Here is a 25390-nt window from a genome sequence, read left to right on the forward strand (position 1 = left end):
GGAAATTTTGATATGGAAAAGTACTGTTACTGAAATTCAGGTCTCAGACAGATGCACACACTACTTGTGCTAAACAGAATCAGAATGTCCAAAGATGCAACAGAAGGCACAACTCTGCTCTTGGCTGTTACTTTCTGGAAATCAGCTCTCAAAAACACTCCACATCTTCAAGTGTTTTAAGTTTCTGTTGGTATGTTGCATTATAAACACAAGGTAACATATCCCAAGAAGTTGAGTAGGCATGAATTCCCAAACCCTGACTTTTCAAAAGAGCATGTTTCTTAAAAATGTTTTCTTTTGTGAATAGGATGACAACTAGACAGAGACATTGACCAACCATGTTAACACCTACTGAGTGACTCCTCAGTGCCTTCTGAATTCTTGGTATGTCAGCATCCCAGAGTTTTGATTACTCCAAAGAACAAAACAATGAAATGTCATAGAAGTAGTGTCCATTTCCATACAGAAAATGATCTACTGAATATAACTATTATCAACTAAATTGTAAGCAAACTACTACTCCAAATTATTTTTAAAACCTTTAACTAATAACTGGTTAGATAATTTCACTGTATTATTTCCCATTCATTCAAACAGTGGGAGCTAAATCCACAATAGTGAATTAAACATTCATATTACAAGTATTCTTGAAGCCCGTGTGACTACTCTCATGAAGCAGGCAGGATTAGGCACTTCTGTACTAATACTCGGTGGTGTTCCTACTAAAAGGACATTGAAGTTGCTGGCTGTCTTCAAGATACTAAAGCAGCCTCTTGACTCATAGGCATTCTTTCCATAACGTCATGTCAAATGGCAATATCTCATCTCTGCCTTGTAATTGCTTGGCTTTGGGATTTTTTTAATGGTTTGGCAGTTGAGGCTACACATATACATTTAATTTTCACTAGGGATTATCCCCAGGCACGTGCTTATAGACTCTGTTGATCTCAGCTTCTTAAAACTAATTTTCATGTCTTTAGCATTACTTCTAACTACACTAGAGTGGGGCGGGGTTGTTCACTTGCATGTCATCCCCTGTTCTTCAGGCTATCATAACTGAAAAATATCAAGCTGTGAAAGCTGAAATTTGGCCTTCAAGCAGACCTCAACAGGTAAATCCCAAATAAGAAAATGAAAAAAAAAAAAAAAAAAAAAAAAAAAGAGAGGGGTCACATTTAAAATCACAGCTGGAAAGGTCCATAGCTACAAGACCAGCAGAACCAGCCCAGAAGAGTATTTCAGAATATTTCTACTATGTTTTATTTGTAATTTGTTTTAAATCATGTTCAGGTAGTCTAAGAGCACAAGCCAACAGAAACATATTATTCAGGTCCTCTCATGTCTCTGAGTTGGGAGAATGCACCCACTCCCAGAGGAAAAGCAGGGTGAAATTTATCATACACAGAACCAGATGTTAAGAGTATGCCATCATGAACCATCGGAAGAACCAGGAATAAGTACCAATTCTTCAGCAAAATCTATATACACTAAATACCCAGTGTCTATGGATGTCAGCTTTACCAGTTATTGTGCACAAACCAGCTAATGGCACACAAATACCTGTTTTTCAGAACCAGGTTTGACATGCATTCTTTTATACTTCATTATTCAAAGCCAGGTCCTTTGTGCCTAAGAAAGAAAATGTGAGGAAGCAGCGGAAATAGACCAAATATCTACTGAAAGGGAAGGTTAGGTGCTGATAGTAAGAGCACTTATATATATATATATATCTTCATTTTTGCTTTGTCCCACCAGCAAGATAACAGAACAAAGAAGGAAATGGGGAAATGACTTCAATCATATTCCCTCAGAATTAATTTCCTTTCAAAAATTGGTTTCTGCCTAGGAGGCGTAGGTTAATTATTGAAAATGTTGGTGATCGTTTTTCCCTTCACTACCTCTTGCTAATAGACTGCAAAGAAGGGCAAGCCAAACACAATTTCTTCTTGTTTTCTTTGTAAATTGCACTTACATTTTCATCTTTCAACTGAAACAACAGTAATTACACTTCATTACTCATATCTGGCTGAAAATCTGCCTGTAAGCAAAAGCACATTATTCCAGTAATTTGCAGATGACCCTGTGAGTTTTATTAACATCTATTGTATTGCTAAAAAGTTATTTTTCTACATTCACAAAGGTTGAAAGCTGCAATAGATTCAATAAAAATACATTAAATAACAACTGGCAAAGTGAAATGCAGAGCTGTATAGTCATATTTGAAGCAATATTGAAAATATTATTACAGGTCAAAGAGTCTGAAAAACATTTCCATCCATGTGTAACAGTTATAAATAGAGGAGACTGTTTATTTTAGCTAAAGGACAACACCACTATTTTATGAAAATCTCCAAAGCTTCAGAATATGGTCTTTATCTTCATAGGAACAACACTGTTTGGGCACTTTCATGAAACTGGAATTACACTGAAATGTTTGAGTCTGGAAAGAAAACTTGAGCTTTGCGTTCTGGGTAAGGATCTCCTCTGTTTTCCACAGAGGGATCATAAGATAGAACAGGTCATTCAATTCCATGCTCTGCTTGGGGACAAAAGAGTTTCTTGCTGTAGCACCAAACTGAATCTCTTCATCCCAGCTATGGAAAAATGTCATCAAGCAATGCCCCAACAAATCCTTCCTTCCCCATGGTTAAGGAGCTAATGGGTACCCCATGGAGAAACAAATTGTTCCCAAATGACCCTGACACTCCCGACACAGCTCCATGAAATAAGATACAGAAGCACAGATCTGCTGCTGCAGATCGCTGAAAAGATCCTCCTAAACTTGATAAAGGGACATGAATTGTCAGAGATATTCAAGAAAATCAGAGAAAATGAAATTGAGATCACAGAGAGTTACAGAAAAAAGAGGTGAATACAGTTTTGTACACAACCAAAAGGCAGGAAATTAATTTATACTTTTGTTTTGTACAGAAAACTGCCACAGACATCATTTGTTAGTAACAAACTGATTCTATAAATAAATATGACTCTATAAATATATTTGCTTAGACCAATTTTAGTCAGGTCCTGAAAGAAACAAATGTATGCCTCATGGAGAAAGGCAGATATTGACATGCAAAGCCAATAATAAAAGAAAATAAAAAATTGTGAAAATATTTTGGTTTGACATTATAAGTAATGTGTGTTTCACATGGTTTGTTTTCGTTCGATTTTGCCTATGTGTCAAGTAAAAAAAAAAAGTATTTTTTTAAATGCTAATCTGTGCTCCTACATAAAGATCAAAATAATTCAATATAACTTAAATATTTCAACATGATCAAAATAATTTTCCCTACACAAAAAAACCCCTAAATCAATATATCCCTATAATCAAGATTTAATTATATCATAATTTGTCAGAGCAAGACCATCACAACATTTTTATCAGTGCTATTAAATGGCATAGCTCAAACACCATGTGTAGCATTAAAAAGTTACTCTAACAAAAGGTTCTCCTATTACAAATGCTAATATTATAGCTACATTTGTCTTTCTAAGATAAAAATTGTCATTGTGATTTACAGCTCCATTTGCAGCTCATTCCCAGTTCCACTAAGTTATGTTAATATGTTAATAAAATACAGAAGTATTACTAACTTGTAGTGTTGGCATTTTCAAGAGAAAACTATTTATATTACAGGGATCCTTCCAAGATATTTCAAAACACCATATATGGTTGACTTAGAAAATCTGAAAAATTTCTAATCAGCTAAAGTTACTTTCACTAATTTGGTAATTTAATTATTCAGCTGACATGTTTTAGAGAAAATTCACCGATATCCTTTCATTTAGTCTGCAATTTTTAAAAATAAAGATTGCTCATTCTGGCTTTTTCTTTCTTCTGTGAGCGGAATTAGACATGACAGTAGTTTCTCAACTACTTAGATTAACAGATTATTAAGCATATTCTTGTTCTTCAACAGTAAAAGATGCTTTCACAGACATGAAAAACGTGGTGGCTAGAGGCTACGTAGAAATGACTTTCCACCTACTTTAGACACACTTTCACGGCAGTAACTTTTTTAACGAGATAGTTAACTCTATGACATTCCTAGGGACATGGCAGATTCTCTCTAACCATGAGTGCTTTGTTTTAAGCTATATGGTTTTATATAAATAGAGCTTTGGACAGGGATAACACTGTAATGAAATCTGATTGAACACAAATGTCAAAGTAAATGAACGTAACAGTCCTTTCTGGCCCAATAAAGCATGAAATTATCCCACCAATTCTCTTTTCGTCTGTAACACAGATTTTGCAGAAACAGACGTCACCCTTTGCAAAGAAGGATGCCAAAAGACAAGAAGCCTCTTCACCTTTCCTTCCTGGCTATGCTGCCTCGAGGCATCATTTCCAAAGGCATTACCCTGGTAAGGGAAGGGCCAGAGCCCGCCCTGTGCACTTTACCATTTCACAGGTGCATCAGCTGAGCACTTAGCAGACATAGCCCCAGCATGTGTGGTGGCCTCAGTACTGGATGAGGCAGCCAAGGAACCTCGAGGCTGTCCTGAGACAACCCTGGACACCCCTCTCTGTCAGGGTAACTCTGAGAGCACCAAAGAACAAGAATGCCCCAGAAGAACTACTGGAGCTGGTACTGAACACATAGACACTCCCCAGGCAGACTCAGGAAATAAGGTATGAAGTACCAATGAAAATAAAATGTATTTCCTGACAGATTTTGCTCACTCAAACAACTCAGTGACCCTTTCTGTCTAGTATCTTTGTCCATTTGCATCCATTCTCATAGGGAACACGTCTTCAGTTATTTACACTAGGAAGATTCAATTGGAAGATTACACTTCTGCACACAATCTGCAAACTATCACAGCTTTCAATCAATTTACCACAAATAAGCTATCTGTTGAAACTTTAATCTTATGTTTGCAAAGAAAATTGAATTTGAGCCCTAAATCCCGTTGAAATTCACTGAAAGTCGGGTCCCTTGACTTCCTTAGACTCCTTGGGAAATCTTAACCTCAGTTATTAAACTATTCTGACAGAGAGAGAAAGACTGACAGGGAGGGCCTCAAGGAATGATACTGGAGCTGCTTAGAATAACCATGATTGCAAGTGTTAGCAGTGGTCTCTGCTGCTGTCAGAGCTTTTCCAGGTCTAATGAAAATTGATCTGGCATCTTTACAGAGACTCTATGGGAGTTTTCTACAACATGTGACAGAAGAGATGTGTCTTCTTCACACACTGTTGGATCCTTAACTACATGTTCAGATTCATACTGGTGAATTTGCCACCATAACAAGTGGAAGCCCACAGCTCATAGACAAAGAGTAAAAATGTCCATCACCAAAAACTGAACACCTAGTACTCCACCAAAGAGCAAATACAAAGCATGTAATACATTTCTATGCTGCATGTTATACCTAACTGCAATTGTTAGCCATTGTAGTGATGATCATTTTAAGAAACTATATTGTCATGAGATTAATTTACGACAGTACAGACTGAGTTTCAGCAGAGCACTCACAAATATTTATTAAACATATACATTTGAAGGTGCAGTGCAAGCCTTCATCTGTCTCTTGTAAAATGACTGGTTATAATGTGAAAGTTGAAGGAATCAAAAGCAACACTAGCAAGAAGGCTCTTAAATTTTCAATCACTGTTTAAATTATACTTGATTCTAACAAACTTTATAATTTTGTAATAACTTTTGTAACTTTATAAATTTTGTAAATAAAACCACAATGTACAATAAAAAAATTGCCTCAAGAACAAAAATCGATCACATTCCCTTGAACTAAAAATGTTGTATAAATTATTTATATATGCTAATATAACACGCTTAGATCCATACGTTTATATCATTACACTGATAATTGTATCTGACACATTCTTATCCCTAATCTAAATTGCAAGTCTCTAATAAATTTTCAAAAACATCCCAAGATTACAAGTCTACTTCTGCCATCAGTGTTGACACTATATTCAGACCAAAAATGGCTCAGACAAAACAAAAGTTTAAAAAGGGTCTTTGCAGAACTTTTGAGAATTGCACACCTTCATCTCCTGTAACCTCTTACACAGGACAAATTCTTAGGCTGCTTCTATGAAGCATATCATGGTACCATTCATACACACAACACAGGACTCAAAACATTGAAAATATCACACAGTAAATTCAGTTTTGAGATCTCTCGTGGTAATTTCCTTTTCCACCATGCAGATCACCTGCTGCATGCCTAAGGTCACCACGTGTTACACTGGAGCAACATGTCCTTGCCTAGAGGTCAATTCTAACCCCAAAACTGTGTAAACCCGTACCAAACGCATCACGGCTGCTCCATTTGTGCTCCCAAACACCATAGCTACTTTGTAAGTGCTTTGTGGAGATTTTCAGAGCCAGAGACATGCTTACAGAACCAAGGCTGTTGCTGGTTCAATCGCATTTGAATCACCATCTGCTAACTCATAAAATAAACCATTCAGGCAAATGTTTCTTTCAGAACAGACAAATGATAGTAACACAGCATTATGCTTTTCAAACACTAAAACTGTTGGGAAAAGATTAGCAACTGAAAGATCAAAACAGTGCAGTGACAACACCAGCAGAGATGCGGCAGCAGAATCAGACACTTGTTTGTAGGTAATACAGCTGAATAACCAAACTAAAATGTTACTTCTCAGCTTCATACCTGTGAAACTGTGTCGGTAACTCTAACAGCATGCATCTCCTTTTCCAGTGGAGGAACAATTCAGAGGTACTGCCCCAGGCTTTTCTCTTCGGGATATTTAGCACACAGCTAATGGACACTGCCTTCCCTAGCCATTTTTGTGAATACATCCACTCATTTCTGTTGTACCTTTACAAATGACCACAGAGAAAATATTTTGACACAGTCATTTTTTTTGTTTCCATAAAATCACAGAAAATATGTAATGTTTCAATTATAGAACTGACTCAGAAGATGCACTAAAAAACTATTTGCATAGTTTTAAAAGAAAACAAAAAGTAAAAAGCTTAGATCACAGTATGTTCTCCTTTACACTAATGTGAACAAGAAAAAAAACCCCACAGAAATCAATGAAATGTCTTCAGATTGACACAGAAGAAACAAAATTAGAAAACAGCCTTCTCTTCCTTATTGCCCAGTTTCAGGAATATCCTGAAGACTCTTAGGTGGAAAATAGGAGCACTAATTTGTGGAACTATTTAGAACCAAGCTATTCAGTGAGCTAACCTGAACAGTATGTTTTATGTGTTATGTCTACTGTTGCTACTTTATTCCACTCAAAAGAAAAGAAAAAATAGGCGGTTTTCATTTCTGTAGAGATTTTCTTGTAGGAAACAAACATTTGCAACAATTCTAAAATATTTTAGCTATTATTACTGACTGTTTAATTTCCTTTCCAAAGTCCTCCACTGTTATGGCACCACTGCACAGCTTCACAGAGGTCCTCCCGTGCCACAGGCCAAGAATGTCATCACTCAAATAATACAACTTCATCTATCTGTGGCCAGGGAAGAGTTAAAGGAAGGCCAAACAATCAAGTCTTAATCCTGAAGAATGGAGCTATTCCCCCACTGCATTTATAATACATAAAATAAAACCAAGCTAAAAGCACAGGCAGCCCTGTGACAGTGGAGATATTGATCTCTGCAGAGACTCATCAGCTAAACTGATGAGGAGAAAGAAAAGCCAGGCTTGAAAACAAGCCCTTCCCCAATGGTGGGATTCAGCACTGGTTCCCTTTAGCACTGGTGTGTGGTGATATTCTGTCTTGTGCCTTCACACAGCTTTTTCAGCTAACATTTCTGCAGGATCACCTACTTCCATTTATTGCCTTTTCTAAAAAACAGAATGCATTACTCTGTCTTCCTATTCTATTCATTTCTAAATGAAAATTATTTGACCTTGCATTGTAAGAATAATGTATTTGGAATCAAAAGAAATACCTTACTGGATTGCAACATCCATCTCCCTATGTGCTACTCAGTGAAAGAACAGCACTTAATCTCAAAGGTTATTCTACACTATTTAATTTTTTTTTTAGATCAGATTCATCATCGCAATATCCAAAAGCAGATTACAGACACTTTAGCATGAATATAATTTCTCCTGGTTTTAAGAAAAGAAAATGAAATGTCTGAGGTAAGGGAGAACAATTTGAGTTTGGTAGAATCCTGGGGAGATGTCTGCTTGTCTGTTCAAAATGCAGGGAGAGAAACTCCTACTGCAAAGGAAAGAAAGGGAGCACGTCTATTATGAGGGGTGACCAATCCCTATTATCTTTCCTTCATTTATCACTTTATCATTTATTTTCAATACTTAATACTGTGTAAGACCAAATGGCTTTTATATTTGGCTTCTATTCTACACAAGCACCACATTATGAATAATGTATTACAATTTATTACAACATAACCCCGAAAATTTGTATTTACAAGTGTGTAAGAAGCTTATCGATGGATAATGTCACTGTTAGTTACAGTGTGGGAGTTTCAAACAGTCGCAGTAATAGAGGGGAAAAAACCTTTAGAGAAAATATTCCACTGAAAGACGTGCAATGAGGAAGTCATCATTCCAAATATGATATTAAAGAAAAATCCTCTCTTCCAAAGTATTAAAAATACATGAGCTATTCAGCTAAACACCTCTCATTTCAAGAGTGTCTCTGACTAAAGGAATGAAAGTTTCAGGCAGCTGTTAAAAATTCAGACGTCTGTTGCAGCCGCCTCCTCTGTGGCTCAGATGCTGTGCGCAACCTGCTGCCCCCGACGGTTCCGAGGGCCACCCCCTCCCCGGCTGCCCTGGCTGTCCCCCTCCATCCCATGAAAGCCGGCAGACACCGACACGCTGCAGACCTGGCCCTGCCAGCCGTGGAGAGGGAGTTCCGTGTCAGAGCAGCTGGAGGTGTGCTCCGTGCCACAGTCACAAAGCCCTTGAAGCCAGCACCAGGGAAGTGCAGCAGCAGGCACCCACAGCACAGGGACAGGAGCAGCGCGGTCACAGACCGCCCTCCGGGCAGCACATCACATGAAAGCGCATCTGCTGCTGACAAAAGCCAAGGGACAGCCCTCAGGGAAAGCAGCCTCCAGCTAAACTAGCACTGCAACGCTCAGCTAACGTTGGACTCGATGATCTTAAAGGTCTTTTCCACTCTAAATGATTCCATGAATCTATGTACCACACACGTAACATACTACTTCAGCAGTAACAACATTCAGCTGGGGAGTCCCAGAAGACTAAGGAAACAAAAAGCCATGCACTTAAAAATCCATCAAAATGGGTAAATCCAAACGTTTCTGTTCAGCTTTCTTCTTGTAATATAAATAATAATCAAAGGCTGTGACCTTAATCCAGCACTTTTGATTTATTCCTTGGAGATAGTATAGATTAATTACCTTGTTATGCAAGTCCTGGGTGATACAGTAATGTGCCATAAGAATACTTTACTCACACAAAAACTGCACTAACAGGCAGTGAGTGTGATAAAACACTATATTAACTGCAATGTGATATGGAAGTTTGCTCCCAAAATGGAATAATAAAGCCGTTTATATAGATAACCACTGACAGAAGAGGTGACATAGGGACATCTAAACACAAGCAATATCTAAACAAAACTAAAGTTTGTAGATTACAACTCAAACTGGATTCTATTGGTGCTCCTCTGCAAAGAGTAAATCATCACAGAGATCATCCTTTTATTAACACAAACTGCTGAAACCCATCAGGGAAACATTTATAAATGTTACATTTATAAATGAAACATTTATAAAAACACATAAGCCTGAAGCTACAGAGCTGGGATTCTCGTGAGGAGCAAATGGAAAAAGTAATCTCCGCAGTGTACCAGAGTCTAGGTATGTCTTGAATGATGGACTAGAAGAAAACAGAAGCAAAAGTTACATAGAGAGTGATTTTCAACCAAACGGGATTTTACTTGTATTTTCCACCCAAGAATGAATGGAAGTTGAAATGAGTAAAAATTGAGAATTAAATACCAAAATGCATCTCAAAGTGTCATGCTATGCAAATAAGTATACATTGATGGCTAACCACTTTTTCCATCAAAAATAGTTCTGCCATCAAACTCAGATTAATGAAAATGATACCTGCCCAAAACTTTGGGGGGGAAAAAAAAAAGGCTTATTTCTCCATAATTGGTTTTGTGACTTGAAAAATGTTTAATAAATGACATGCCTTTCCATTATTTCAGAATACTTAAACAAATGTGGTACAAAAATCCCAAGAGGCCTTGTTATGTGTTTAAAAATGAAAAAGGTTTACAGATCAGACCCTGCTCCCATTCAGTATCAGGTGCACCTCATTACCTTTAGGGGGAATGTGCCACAGTTAGTTGTAATTTATTAACTTTTCTGGAAAGCTTTACTAAATCTAATGTTCATTAGGTGTCAGGTTTGAGAACCACAAGAGCAAGGCAGCAGTAACCTACCACAACTCTGGCCCTCATAAGCACAAAAGCATTAGTATTAATTAAACACCTCCAGACCTCCCTTTCTGCTCTGTGCTTGCTCTCGAGCTAATTGCTTCTCTCCTCCAGCACAGCTTATCATGTCTGCCCTGCTACAGAGCAGCCAACTTCATGTTTTCTAAATGGGATGAACAGCCTGCAGACAGTAACTGATTGCTTCAGATCTTTTCAGGGTTCCTTGTAAGACAATTGAAATGTTTTGTGTAGACTAAATGATCTTCAAATTTTTCTTCATCTGAAGTTTTCACATTAGGAAATTAGCTGAATTATAAAACTCAAAATCTCTGTGGCCTTTTTAAAGCAAGTGCATCAATTACAAAGATGAATAGGAAAGTCTTGATATCAGCTGACATCACTATTGTGAAACATGAACATTTGCAGGACTTAGAAGATGGACTTATTTAATATAAAGATTAAGAAGTACTAAAGAATCTAGGCGATATGAATGACAATTATGTTTATTAAAAAAAAATCTCGGAACTGATGGCACTGACTTGTGCTCTATTATTACTTACTTGACAATCCCACGTAAGAGGATTACTGTCTATTTTGGCATGATGTATAACAAGAATATAAAGCACATCACCAAGGGATTGTATGAAGAGGCTGCCTCGTATCATCACACCCACACATTCTTCAAGTCAAATTTCCCACATCAGAAAACCACCAGCTGTCAGTTCCCTGACACAGCTCCACACCATTTTGTTACTCAAGAAAAGTAGGGGAAAAAAGCAAAAAGGTCAAGAAGTCTTTTTAACAGGAGTGCAACCCAGACTAAATTAAGGGCAGAATTGTTGTATCATTCTTTGACCCCCTGCACATACAAATAACCATGTTGCTCCTCACACTCTGTATCCTGATTCAATAGAAAAGCAGCAGACAGCAGTCCTAAGAGCATCCAGAGACTGACAGAGTCACAAGGGTTACACTACCCTTTCTTTTCTAATGCTATGCTACTAATTCTTCTAATAGCTCCAAACAGGCCATGAAAACTGGGATAAATCCAGTGCTAGAAGAGTTGCTTTGCCCAGCGGTTGTATTTTGAAGAAATCCTAATGCTCAGACCACACAATAATTGATCTGAGCATCTTATTAAACTAGACAAGGGAAATGTACTACATTCCTAATATACTACACCATTTTTTTCCTGTCAGGCACAATTCAAACAAAATGCAGCTGGCTCACAGTGTAGGATGCCTACCTGCTAATACAAACCTTATGGCTATCAAACTGTTCTACCAAAACCACTCATCAGTCCCCTCTCACTGTGTGTACCAGTTACATCTACTCCTCCTAGAGGAAAATGGTCAACCTTGACCCCCGGCAGTCAGTAAAAGATTTCAGTATGCCAACTTGGGCAAACCATGAGATGTTATTTCTCACATATCCTGAAACCGCAACACACGATCAATCCCTTCCTTAGTCTGTAATACTCAAGGTAAGTATAAACACACAATACAAATCTGAGAACCAAAACATGAGAGTTTTCTTGAAAGTGTGGCACTGCATCAGACCCGTGGTAAGCTCTTCTTTCTGCAGGATTTAAATTTGGAGTGTGGGGATGCAGGGGAGGATGAAGAGGGGAATAAGCATGAAAGGAAGTTAATTACAGATCTATCTGATCATACACAGCTCTCTTTCACCCTGTCCAAATACTTAAAATTTATTATTAGTTACAGAAAGGAGTAATAGCTGCTCTAATGACAGTGCAGGAACTTAAAATTATGTTAGTTCATACATTCCTCCCTTTTTATCTGGTTAATTGAATAGCTTATCCTTAGTGAAGCTGAGAAGGCATATATGAAGCTTCTGACTCACCAGGTTTAAAAGCTCTTTTCAATTTCTTTCCCATTAGCTGGCCTGGCCAATATTAGTCAATCAGTTTTACCTCATTTCTCATAAAAGCCTGATCTTTTAATTATCACAAATGCATGGGGGCAGTAGCCTTAACCACTCTTTTTATTTTGCCTTTCCAGGCCACATGCATTCCTATTTGCTGTCTGTGTCCTACTTGCTTCTGAGTGTCCAAAGCTAGTGCAAATAACTATAAATTCAATAAGAACAATAAATGACCCCATCTAAGCAAAAATCAATTGCTAACAGATATTGGATAAGACAAGAAGCAAAAACTAACAAGGAAAGGTCTTTTTTTATACTTCTCCATAGGTTCAGTCACAGAGGTACTCCTAAAAGCAGAGGGCATTCTGAGAAGTGCTCATCTTCCTCCTCCCAGAGGTTCTGGAGAAGCCATAGGAGTAAACACATGGATACTACTGCCTACTTTGCTTCTGCAGTCAAAGAAATTCACGCCAGCCAGCTCTGTCTTTGACATTATAATCACAATCTCTTTGAACTGTTCAGTCACTGAGGTCAATGACTATATAGAACTTCTACATATGAAAATAGTGCAATATCTACTTAGGAGCTATAATTTAGAGTACAGCTCTTCCTTCAAGCATCAACTCAGTCCTCAGCCATGCTTTTGAAAAATTATTTACAGCATGGCATTTTATTACAAAAATGTAGTGCTAAGTTCAGCATCTTTTTACTCTCATTGTGTAACAGGACTAATATTCCTCCAGTAACACAATGGAGGTGTGGTAACAAACTAACAGTTATTTGTCTGAGATAACCCCAAAATCCCACTTCTTTCCCTAGGTCTTCCCTAGCAGAAGAAACAGTTTTTTGAAATTCTTATTTTAGGCAAATTATATAACTTACCAGATAAATGCCTACATTGATGTGCCTCAGCACTACTATACTGCAGACTCAAAAAGCTCATGTGCTATTTTCTCCTGTGACTATAAAAATTCCCTAGGGATACCTTCACTATTTCTGTCACTAGACAGCTGTATTAAATCAAGTTGATATACACTGCCCATCATATTTACAAAAATTACATACTCTAATATTATGTAACAAATTTTTTACTTTTTTTAAACGAGAGGATTATTACTGAAGCTATTTCCACTCTAGAAGGTTATGCTCTTCATTAAATCTCTTTTTGCCTCACTGGGGTGAATTAACAAGCAGGAACACAAGTTTATATGAAAAAAATCACAAAATGAAAAAACTATTTTGCTACTATTTCTTAAATTCAAACTACTGAAATGGCAGGGACCAATGAATGGCATGAAGAGGCACTTTGGGCAAAAGCAGAAAATGCTGTTCTGTGAAGGTGTGAAGAAGAAAAAGCGTGGCAGAAGCAAAGCTTCTCTGTTCTCTGCATTGCCAAAACTCCCCAGCCTTGTTAGAGACTTTCCTGCACTCCACAGACACTTACAGCATCTTCAGCCCTTCCAGGCTCTACCTGGAACTCTCCCTGGCAGGTACCTCCTCACCAGAATCCATTCTGGATTTGTCCCTCACTGCCTTGGACCACACAAAAGAGGCACTGACAGTCCCATGCTGCTGGCACTTAACCTCTTCTCCTTCACTCTTCCTGGGGCTTTTTCAGCTGAAAGTTCCCACCTAACCAGCATCCACAGGTTATTCTGCTCATGAACTTCACATGGGTTTGACCTCTGCACCTATGAGCTGATTTCTTAGGAACTTTTGATGGAAAAGATAGTGTTTTCAGTTGTCTTATACAAAGCAAAATCTACTGAGTCAACAGCTCAGCTGAATACAGCAATTTCTCTTCAACTACAGGGAGAGCTTAACACACAGCAATGTCAGGTAATATCTTCCAGAGTATTTCCTTCAGATAGCTGTAGATGCAAATGAGGCGTGCTTGACACATTTCGTTTAAGTAATCATAGGTTAGCAACTACCACAGCAGAGCTCACAACTATTTCCCTGTCTACTCTGGCTTGCCTACAAAAATGCGTTACTCGAAATGACTGCTGGGGAGGTCCGGTATTCAGATTTTAATCTAATCAGAGACTAAAAAAAGGAGAAGTAGGAACCAAGGTGTGATTGAAAGCACTTGGCTTCATGAGCACACCAGCACTTTTCAGTGCCTGCCTGACACCTGAAGTCAACAGCTGTGAAGAAATCCAGGACAAACACCAGGATAAACTACAATTCAAGTATAAAATAGCAAATCAGAAGGTATCAGAAAATACATTCAGCTAATATATGCATTATCTGAAATACTCTGACTCTAGAGGATAGCTTAATTAATACAGAAAGAAAAGGGTGCAATCACAGAGGAACCCTGCCAGGATTTAATTTTTGTCACTTTGAAGAAGTTGACTGAAAACAAGTAAATATGGAAAGTTGTCACTAATTCACAAAAGCTTGCTAAATTCAAACAACTGAAGAGCTGGTAGCTGATTTCGGGGCAGCTGGATTTTAAGAAAAATCAATGCTGAGACACTCTTGAGGATTTCATTCTAATCCAGTAAACATCAAAGATAAAAGGTGCAGAGGGCAACCACCAGATTGAGGTCCTACTGTGCATGATGCAATGTAAGTAGTGTTAACGTCAATATAAGCAAGGAAGTAAGTGGAAACACTAAGAAAAATATCCTGACAAGCTAATGAAAAGGAAGCAAGCTGCTGAAAAGACACCTGTACTGAAAATGGGGAAGAGAATCAAAGATGAAAAGCACAGGAACATACAATTAGTGGACATGCAGTACTGCTTTGCAAACTTCATGCGACACAACTCATGTATCTGCTTGTTCAAATTACAAGGAAAAATATACATGGTTTTTTTCTGACTGTATCTCCTTCAAACTCACCACAAAATGTAATTCATACCAGAGCATGATGCTTTTCCCTGGTGTAATTAATTTGTCTTTGCTGCCAAGTAAGCTGTTTACCTACATGAGAGCTAATACTTTCTGATTAGACAATTGGGTCTAATGGCAGCATAAAATAACAGTCGAGCTTCTGTGTCTGCACTTCCTCATTTCTCAGGTAAGAAAAAATTCCTTGTGGTAGAAAAGAAGGGAAGTGGAAAGACCCAGGTTCGTTAGCTTTCTCGTTAATGCTGTGCAGTGTCTGAATTTCTGGCCTTGTGACAGAACAACAGATGCCCAAACTCCCAACTGCTCAGCAGCAGAGCAGGACACAGCCCATACATCTCCATACTGCCGAGCACTGATATATTTTTTCCCATCACAGGAAATGTCCTATTTTTTTCTGGGCACTTGGAAGGAGTTAGAGTATAGATTTGGCTGACTCAGGTGCAATTAGCCTGCATGCGTACTGCAGAGCTGTCTGCTGTCATAAATTTGCTAGCTCCAGCCCATGTGCAGATTGTCCAACTGAGTTGAGGTAAAAGCATCACGGTGCTTGAATAAAAGCATGGACACGAGGAATCAGAAAGCCAACAGTTTGCTCCCTGTGCAGAGCCCACACTTCTAGGGCTTTCCCTCTTCCAACTGTACCACCTCAAAGCTTTCCGATTACAGCCCTAACAAGTCCCAGCGTCCCTGTAGCTGCTGAGGGGGTTGCAGAGACACCCCTGGACTTGGAGCTGAAATTCTGACAGCTCTGGTGACGATTCACAGGATGACAGGTGACCAGCTTGCCCTGCCCTCAGAGTCCATGTGGCACTGCCCCATCCATCAGCAGCCAAGTCAGAGCTAGCGCTTACTTTGACCCTTCCAGTCCAGAGCAGCAGCAACCGCCAGAGGGGACCAGCTGAAGTATGTGCCATTTTTGCATGGTAGCTTCTCAACTGTTTTCAAAATTCTACACAAAATAAATAGGAAAGGCATGTAAAAACAACAAAAAAGGAAAACAGAGTTCATTCTTCACAAGAAACAAGGATAAAAAAAAAAATCGTAGGATTAAAAAGAGAGCGTGAGAGTTTAATATGATTGAGTTACTTTTCTGTTCTTTTAAAAACCATGGATAAATTCCACTCATTTACTTTCCTCTAAAAACTCTGAATCTTTAGATGCTGGCCTTCAGGATGAAACAGAAGGCTGAGACTCATTTATATAATTGCCTGTATTTCCTGCACAACCAAGACAGAAACCCATGTGTCTTTGAATGACAGTAGAGAGAAATCCAGTCTCCTTTCTTTTGACTGCATAAGCACTTTCACAGCAATTAAGTCCTCCCAGGTGAGGTGGCCACTGAATGAAAGCTAAGGGAAAATGGATGAAACACAAAGCATCTCTAATCCACCTGCAACAGGAGTAGTTACAGTGATCCTTTAGAAAACAGTCGGGGCATCCAGCAGACAGCTAAAGTTTCCAGCCCCCAGGTAATCAGACACTAGATCCCAAGCCTTCAGTTCCTGGCAAAAGCTACGAACAAGCTGTTACTTAAAGGCCACTTTCATGTCTAGGTTTCCAAGCTGCTCCGGGACCACAGCAGGTGGAGACACTTGTCTGCACAAACCAGCCCTGCAGCAGAGCTTGACAGGGAAGGGAGCCACTCTCCAAGAAAACATTATTCCCAAGTTCAAGCGGGTGAAAAGGGCACTGTCAACCTCAGAAACAAAATGCTAACCATTTTGACAAATGCTAAGCAAGGGAAACAACTGGACCTGGGAATTCAGTGAGTTTCAGAACCCTGGATCCAATCCAGTTTTTGTCCTTTAATATGAAGAGAAAGAGACAATCAGGGAAGCATGTGCCTAAGTCTCTTCTTGCTCTTAAGAAGGGCAAAGTGCATTTTGCCAGTTACTGGAAGTGATGCTTTGTCAATACAGCTGCTTGTGAACAATGCCATGGCTCATGGCAAGGACACAACTGGAGAGATGCAGAAAGCATCCCTAAGGGACATGACACTGGCAGAGCAAGTGAAGATCTACCACTCACAACACTAAATCCTGCAGGCAGAAAACTTCAGAGCAAAGGCTGCCCCCCACTCTTCACTGAACTCACTGTATGAACACATTGCTTAAACGGACAAAAAAACCCCAACCAACCAGCTTCTCTAAATGCTTAAGAAAATTGTATCTAGGATCACAGTACGAAAAAGAAGTATCAGTCCACCTATGGAGTAGGAAACTAAAGCGGAGAAGAAAAGTAAGATCTTTCTAGCTCCTTGGTTATACGAAAGGACAATAAAACAGCACAGTGCTACTGTAAGTAATTATTAGGAACTATGCAGGAACTGTGCCTGCTGCCTGATCAGCATTTTAACCAAAAAAAAAGATGCTACAGAGTGCCAGAGAAGCACAATATCGCACCATCTGAGTGTTAAATCATCTGTGTGAGAAAGCATTATAATCCATATGCACAAATAGAGCTGCAGTCACTTCACCTGCATCCCAAGATGCTCCCTACCCCCAGCCGAGCACAGCCTTCTGCTAATGCTGCCCAGCTGAGTGTTCAAACAAAACAAGCATGTGTTCCACAGAATCATGGAATCACAGAATATGCTGAGCTGGAAGGGACCCACAAGGATCATCAAGTCCAGCTTGTAGCCCTGCACAGGACCATCCCCAAGAGTCACACCATGTGCCCGAGAGCATCATCCAAACACTTCTTGAACTCTGTCAAGATGGTGCTGTGACCACTTCCCTGGGGAGCCTGTTCCAGCACCCAATCACCCTCTGGGAGACAACTTTTCTTCTAATATCCAACCTAAACCTCCTCTGACACAATTTCAGGCCATACCCTCAGGTCCTGTCACTGGTCACCACAGAGAAGAGAGCAGTGCCTGCCCTTCCTCTTCCCCCCACAAGAAAGTTGTAACTGCAGTGAGGTTTCCCCTCAGCCTCCTCCTCACAGACACAGTGACCTCAACTACTCTTCATACAACTTCCCCTCAAGGCCCTTCACCATTTTCACTGCCCTCCTTTGGACACTCTCTAATAGCACCCAAAACTGCACACGATGTTCAAGGTGAGGCCACCCTAGCGCAGAGCAGAGGGGAAAATCCCCTCCCTTGCCCAGCTGTGCCTGATGCACCCTAGGTTTGTACAAAAACAAACTGCTGATAGATCAAGTCTTAATGTTTGCCTGTGGATAAAACAAGATGTGGCCTTCTCTTAGATAAAGTAAAATCATGTATCTGAGAAATAAGCTTGGCACACTTCCCCTTTACAAGGAATATAGAGCAAGCAATAAAAAATACTGGTGAACACGCCCTTTGGCTTCAATTTTTGATTCATAAAATCCTGCCTCCTCACAGGCATGCTGTAAAAATAAACGTACTATTTCTGTAGGGTTTACCAACTGTAGGGATCAATGCTGAGAAAACCCTGTAAGAAACTAACTTTTTTGGATATCAGGAAGCAGGAAGCATATTCCAAAGGTAAACCAAAAGTGGTCATAAGCTGAATGGTGAGAATAAAATTAAATGCTGGTCAGCTGTTTCCCTGCTGCTTGATGGTCCCTCCTGCTCAGCTAGAAAGTTGATCCTGTCTCAGAAAACCTCAATAACCTTGTAGCATCCACATAGAGGACCTGCTGCCCTCGGGAGGCTCCAGTTCCTGTCTCCCAGGGACATTTGTAACCCCAGAAACAGCCAGACCAAAATGGGTCAAAGTGGCACAAAAATCCAATGCTTCCTGTGCCAACATCCAAGCAGCGGCATGTAACAGAGATCTAGCTTGTTTGGCAACTGCTGTGGGACCCAGCAAGTAGAGGTGGCGGGTTTCTGATGGAGTGTGTGAAGCTACTCCTCCTGCCCTCTCCTTCCAAGTGAGATGCGGATATAGGGGTAGATTGAACTAGAAATACAACAAATACAATCATCATACATACATATATGAAGACTTTGAGGAAGTCTGTAACAAAAACATGAGGGGTACACAGAACATCAGTCTGTAAAATGCTGGAATAAGGAGGTGTTTTCCAAACAGAACGTAGTCACAGAATTATACCACAGTAACTGTTTACCTAATAATAGAAACAGCAACCCACAAACAATCCTCATGAAAACAAAGCAAGAGTTCAAAATATTTTTGAAACTTGTCTAAATATTTATTCTTTTTCCAGGTTATGAAATGATTTTATTTCCCTGGCTTTCAGCAATTATCTGTACCAAGCCCATCTGCAGGTTTATCCAATTTTTCAGCCATTATCTCATAAAACCTTTATGAATTTTGTGATTACAGTTTGTTCCAAAACCTAGGAACAGTCTGCATGAAATTAAACTGAGACACTTTTCTCATATCATATCCTAACCAGCCTATAGTATTCTGGAAAATGAAATAAAATATCCTTAGCACAATGACTGATTTGTCCACTAGTCATTTTGGGGGGGTACTGGTAGAAGCCATTCCTGAATGTTAGAATATTTCATTAATGCAGTGTTTCTGTTAAACCTAATACTGCCTCTCTATGTGTGAATTTTTAGGGTAAATTCCTTTTTTATTACAATATCCAATTGCAAAAGAAGAAAAATATTTTAAAATTATTCAGGTACTGTAATGCCACTACTAAAACTTCTAAGTGCCACACTTAATTTTGAAGAACTGCTTTTAAAAGTCCTGATACAATCATATGGCAAACTCACATTCAAGACAAACTGTTGGATCCCTAAAAAAACCCCACAGTGTTTAGAAAAATCACAGTGTTTTAAGTGCTAGAATTTGACACGTAGCAGAAACACCACCAAGTGTACAAAACAAGACTCATGAAGTCCAATTCAGCTTCAAACTGAATTGCAATTAATTTAATTGGATAAATACTTGAAAGAAGAACCTGCACACATCAGGCAGCTGACAACAGACATGTCACAGTACAGCTGAGCACAGAAGAGAGAGACTTTGGAGGAGACAAAGACCACTTAGTGACTGCCCAGTTTTTATATAGTGTGCAACTTCCCTTTTGGATTATCTGTGATTAAGGGAACCAGTTCTTACATTTCCTAGGCACCTGTTACAATCAGGATTTGTTTCCAAGCCTGATGTCACACATTTCTCAAAGTTAGCGTCAAGGGCATCAAAGTGTTGTCAAGTTTAAGGGACGGGAGGACCCGGAGGTGGCATTGCTTCACAAGGAAGGAACATCCCACAGAAGAGCTCACACACTGCTAGGCAGGCAGCCCAAATACACATCCCTGCTTGGCACCTTTGTCCTACTAAAAACGACACAGCACCTTGTAAACTGGCACCATGCCATTCTGACAGATGGACTTATGTGTAGGCAGCCAAGAGACTATGTATAAGCATCAAATATGCTTTTTGAGAGGAGGACTTCCAGCCAGGAATGTTAAAACAGCTGTCCACATTGAGCTTGCATGCCTACACTTAAGAGGATATGCTATCGCCACTAGAGCCCTGAGCTGGATTAACTTGAAAAATAAGTAAGATAGCTTCCACAGCCACATAAGGTGAGTTTTTGCAGAATCAGGATTAGTGATACTCAGGGGGGCTTTACTGACCTACTGTTAGTGGGCACACTTGCAGGGTCAAAAAGCTCACCAGTTCTGCAGCCCAGTGAACTTTTTATCAGGTGCAAGCCTATATATTTATTTTCCTTTGGGAGAAAAACATAGAATGCAATACCAGCATGAATATGAACAAACAGGTTAGTGTCCTTCCATTTTGTGTTAGAGGATACTTTATTAATTACTATCCACACTCAAACACATGTCTGTGTGACTGGGATTTCTGTCACTGGGCTTTCCTCTCTTTTTAAAACCTCAACCGCCATGGCCCACTCTGAGACTTTTTGTTAGCTCATGCCTACACACAAACATACATTTTACATTTTGACATCACTTGCATAGTTTTCCCCAGTAATAGAATCACACCAGCTGGAGAACGAGGCATTACATAATACAGGATGTGAGGTGGCAGGCCTGCAGAGCCATGCCCAGGCCACTTCTATTCCATCCCTGCACCTGGCTGGGCTGTGTGCTGCCCACAAATCCCTCTCCTCAAGGACATGCAACATTCCAAACCATTGAGAAGATCCAACAAAAACATGTTTGCTCACATCAACGTGCCAGTGTTCTTTTTCCCCCAAAACCTCAGACTCTACTGCTGCCCCTCAAAAAGTCATAGGCCTAAGTCTAAAGTAAGGCAAATACTCAAACATTAGGAAGTAAAAAGCTTCCTCAGACATCCACACTATTTAAAAAAGATAATGCCAGGATTTCCAACACCAGACAACATTGCTTCTAGCCCTGAGCAGCTTCAAGACTGAATGGAGGTGATGGTATGTTTTATTCAATGTTTAAACACACTTTGTGTTCATTTTAATTCTCCCTGTGGTCACAATCAAATCACAGGCATACATTTTTCACGTACACTGTAGCTGCGTGTACTCATCTTTGTTCTTATGAATCACTAGAAATGAGCTTCAACTCTATAAGCGTCCTCCCAGTACAGATCAAAGCTGCCTTCGGTGCCTGGCGGGCACAGGGTCACATGGAGTCTACCCAGCTGCTGGTGCCTTTTACCTTCGTTAACTTTGCAGCAATTAAAGTTACCTGAGTCACTTCATTACAATTTCCTGTGCTAGAAGCCCGTCAGTGGTAGGCATCATTTCTCCTGCACAGTGAGGATTTCCCCCCATTGACCTTGCCTTCCCCTTTGTTGAAGAAAGATTTCCTCCTCTCACACCGTTCACCTCTTTTACCCTTCATTCTTCACCTACAGCATTTCCATTTCCTTCTTTTTTCCGTGTTTTTGAGGACTGTGTGAGATCACCTACTTGCAAAAGTTCCAAACTACAATTTAGTAACCTCAGTAACGAGCTGTTTTGTTTTTTTATACTACCAATAAAGTCGGTGCTAGGTTAATCTTAATTTCCACACCACTTAACCTTTCTCAGATGGGAGAAGAGAGGGAAAAAACACTGTCAAATACTTCATCATGCAGATTAGCAATGCAGTGAATACTTCTCCCTCCTTCCAAAAACTGCCCCAGGCTTTTTCAAGACACTGTGCACAGACTGTGTATGGCTTTAAAACGGTTCAGGGAACAGTCAAATTGCCAAAGAACAGGTCAAAAGGAATAAAAACGCTGATCCGGATCACTACTTTTGCTTAGTAAAGTAGTTATGCACACACCCCACAAGTGTATTACTTTCATAAATGTGTGTTTTACATGCAATTATTATCTCCATGGCTATTGTAAAGCCAAAGTAAATTGAACTGCAAATGGTAATGCTGAGTATCCAAAACCCCTTGGCAGCTCTCTCAGCCCCCTAAGTGCCTCTTGTTATATGAAAACAATTTGAAGGGGTACATGAGGTTCATTTCTCACAGAAGCTTGTAAGGTGCTAATGCAAAGTCAGAGAGCAGCCAATCTTCTTATACATTACACAAACTATCATGATCAAACTCCAGTAAAGTTTAGTACCCAGTTATCTCAGACACTTCTTCCTCCCACCACCGCACAACTATCAGAAAGACTTGTCGGTACCTGCTGAAAAACATGTGCCAAATTAGACTCTCATTTCGTTGTGCTCCTTGAGCTACCCTAACCAAACTCAACCCTAAAGGTTTTCCATGCTGGTTTATCGATGGGTTTTTAACTCTAAGATGCCAGATGATGTATCAATGCCAGTCAAAATTCATTGCTAGTTAAAGGCAAATGAATGCTGGAAAAGTAAAATGAAGCATGCCAAAAATCTCTTGAAGTGCTTATCGAACATTAACATTACAGAGACTTTACTCTAAAGGCACACTAACCAGAATTTAGAAATATAAAGCTTCTGAGTTTTGAAAGGGCACGGCAAATTTTAACACTGCTTTCTGAAAAAGTCACCGGCTACTGCCAAGTGCTGAAAAGCACTAGAGAAGACGGCTTTTTCTGCTGTTCTATTCCCTGTGCAGGAGAGTGTGAGTACAACCGCTTTTAGGCACACTGTATTAGCCTCACCTGTTACTACTGTTCACCATGCCACAAAACATTTTAAAACAGGAAAGAATGGCAATTTTACTTCAAAAAGTCATTTGAAAAGGAAAACTTAGCACAGATGTTGCTCAGCAGGACCAAGGCAGAGAAGTACCTGTAACTGGCCCCTCAGAGAGATTGGGGTTCAGCATTCAAAGTACCCAGGTACTTAAGTTGCCTTACCTAGGTACAGCGAGGCGTTTTCTTTCTTGACATTGTCATCTAAGTAGGTTGGTCCCAAGGTATAGATGGGTGTCGAGCCCATGCCAATGAGGATTTGGGCACAAATGAATAAAGCTACATAGAGAGAGTGGTCATTTCCACCGGTGTCCTTGATGCAGGCCGACGAGTCCCACTGCTCTTTGGCAGTGCCATTGCCGGCCACGCACAAGCCGTCGTTACTGACGGAGGAGTTCAGCTCCTGGATCTGGTACGGCGGAGAGATGAAGTGAGGTAAGGAGAAGAGCGCAGCGCCCAGGGCGATGAAAAGCCCCCCTACGGCCAGCCAGAGCGGCCTCCGCCCGCGACCCCCGAAGTAGCTGATGAAGACCACCACCACCAGGCTCCCGATGTCGAAGCAGCTGACCAGCAGCCCCGACTCCGAGCTCTTCAGACTGTATCTCCGCTCGATGGTGGTGATGACGCTGCTCAGGTAGCCGGAGACCATGAGGGACTGGATGAAGGTCAGGAAGCACATGCACACCAGGAAGAAGCGCGAGTCCGCCAGCACTGTCCGCAGGCACGCTCTGCCCGGGGGGCCCGCCAGCAGCAGCGCCGGCGGCGGCGGTGGCAGCAGCAGCGGGGGGCCCAGGGATACCCCTCGGCCGGGCGCCGCCCGGCTGGCCGCCCTCCGTCCTCCAGGGGAAGCTCCCGCTGCCGCTGGCGGCGGAGGGGGCCGGGCAGCCTCGGCGGCGGCAGCGGCGCCCTCGCCCCGCTCGGCCTCGGGAGCCGGTCCCGCGGCGGGGCTCGGCGGGCCGCCGCCGCCGCCCCCCCGGCGCCAGGGGGGAGCCGAGCGCGGGCAGACTGCGGCACCGCGGCGCCTCCGCCCGGCCCCCGCCGCCCGCCGCCGGCCGCTCCGCCCCGGGGAGCCGCTGCTCCGGGGTCCCCCGCCGAGGCCATGCTGAGTCCGGCGGCGGCCTCAGAGGAGCCCGGCCGGCTCCATCGCCGCCGTGCGTCGAGCGCGCTGAGGGGCCCGGCGAGAGCGCAGCATAGCGAGGAGGGGAGGAGGGAGGGGAGGGGGGTGGCCCTAGCCGCGGCCGCCGGCCGCCCCCGCCGCACGTGTCAGCCAAACTCCTTTGTGGCTCCATCCACCCCTCAGTCTCGCTCGAGGGGGCCGCCCGCCGCCGGGGCGCCCGCGCTACCGGCGACTCCCGCTCCCCGTCGCCGCATGCCCGCGGCGCCGCGCTCAGCAGCCGCCCGCCGGGGCCCCGCGGACAGCCCGCCCGCCGCGGGGCAGCGCCGCCCGCTCCGCCGCCCACATGCTCCTCTCTTGCCGCCGACGCCGGTGACAGAGCTCCGGGGGGATTGCTGCCGATCTGCGGGGCGGAGAGCAAGCACGGGGAGGTCAGCGGGTGGCCGGCCCCAGGGCCCCGTCCCTCCCCGGCCGCCCCGGCCTCTGCCCGCCCGACACCGCGGTCTGCGCTGAGCTCCGGGGAGAGCCTCCGTCCCCGTGGGGGCTGGATCACGGCAGCGCCCCGAGGACCGCGCGTCCTTGGGGACGGGCACATGGATTTACTTAAGAGCTGGGGCGGCCTCGGCCAGAGCACGACCCTTTTATTTGGCGCCGGATGCGACAGCCAAAGGTCGCCGTGCCAAAGCCTTTTATTTTCCAGCCTAAAAATAAATGCGCTGAAATAAATACTCCGCTACCAACTCGGCGGCTCGGGGAGCGGCGGCAGGCGGAGGCAAGGGGAACAAAGCAGGAGCCGGGCGGCGGCGGGCACCCCGGGACCCGGCACCCCGGGGCCGACCTCGCCGCCCCAGCTCGCTCGGGTGGACCTCGGGACCGCGGACCACCCGGGACTGCCGGGCGCAGAGCACTGGCCCAGACATCCCTACCCCGGCAGCGGAACACGCCTTTTGCCTCCTTTGTCCGCTTTTGTCTCCCCGCCGCCTCCTGCTCGCTGCGGCCCCGCGGAGGGGCGGGCGGGGGAGGCAACGGCACCCGGGCAACCGCGCCCCGGCGGCGGATTCCCCCACGCCCGGGGGGTGGGCAGCGGGCA

At 42.2% G+C, this 25390-nt stretch overlaps 1 protein-coding gene across 1 annotated transcript in view; it reads right to left on the bottom strand.

Annotated features, from left to right (window-relative positions):
• Positions 1 to 24895, bottom strand: part of SLCO5A1 (solute carrier organic anion transporter family member 5A1) — a 76065-nt gene extending 51170 nt beyond the window's left edge. The window contains exons 1-2 of the mRNA XM_039569628.1: positions 24530 to 24895; positions 23352 to 24288 (exon numbers count right to left, since the gene is read on the bottom strand). Of these exons, the coding sequence (XP_039425562.1) occupies positions 23352 to 24288; positions 24530 to 24895 (1303 nt within the window). The remainder of the gene's footprint in view (positions 1 to 23351; positions 24289 to 24529) is intronic.
• Between the last annotated feature and the right edge of the window lie 495 nt (positions 24896 to 25390).

The sequence above is a fragment of the Corvus cornix genome, chromosome 2 (assembly GCF_000738735.6).
Source record: "Corvus cornix cornix isolate S_Up_H32 chromosome 2, ASM73873v5, whole genome shotgun sequence".
NCBI classification, from domain to species: domain Eukaryota; kingdom Metazoa; phylum Chordata; class Aves; order Passeriformes; family Corvidae; genus Corvus; species Corvus cornix.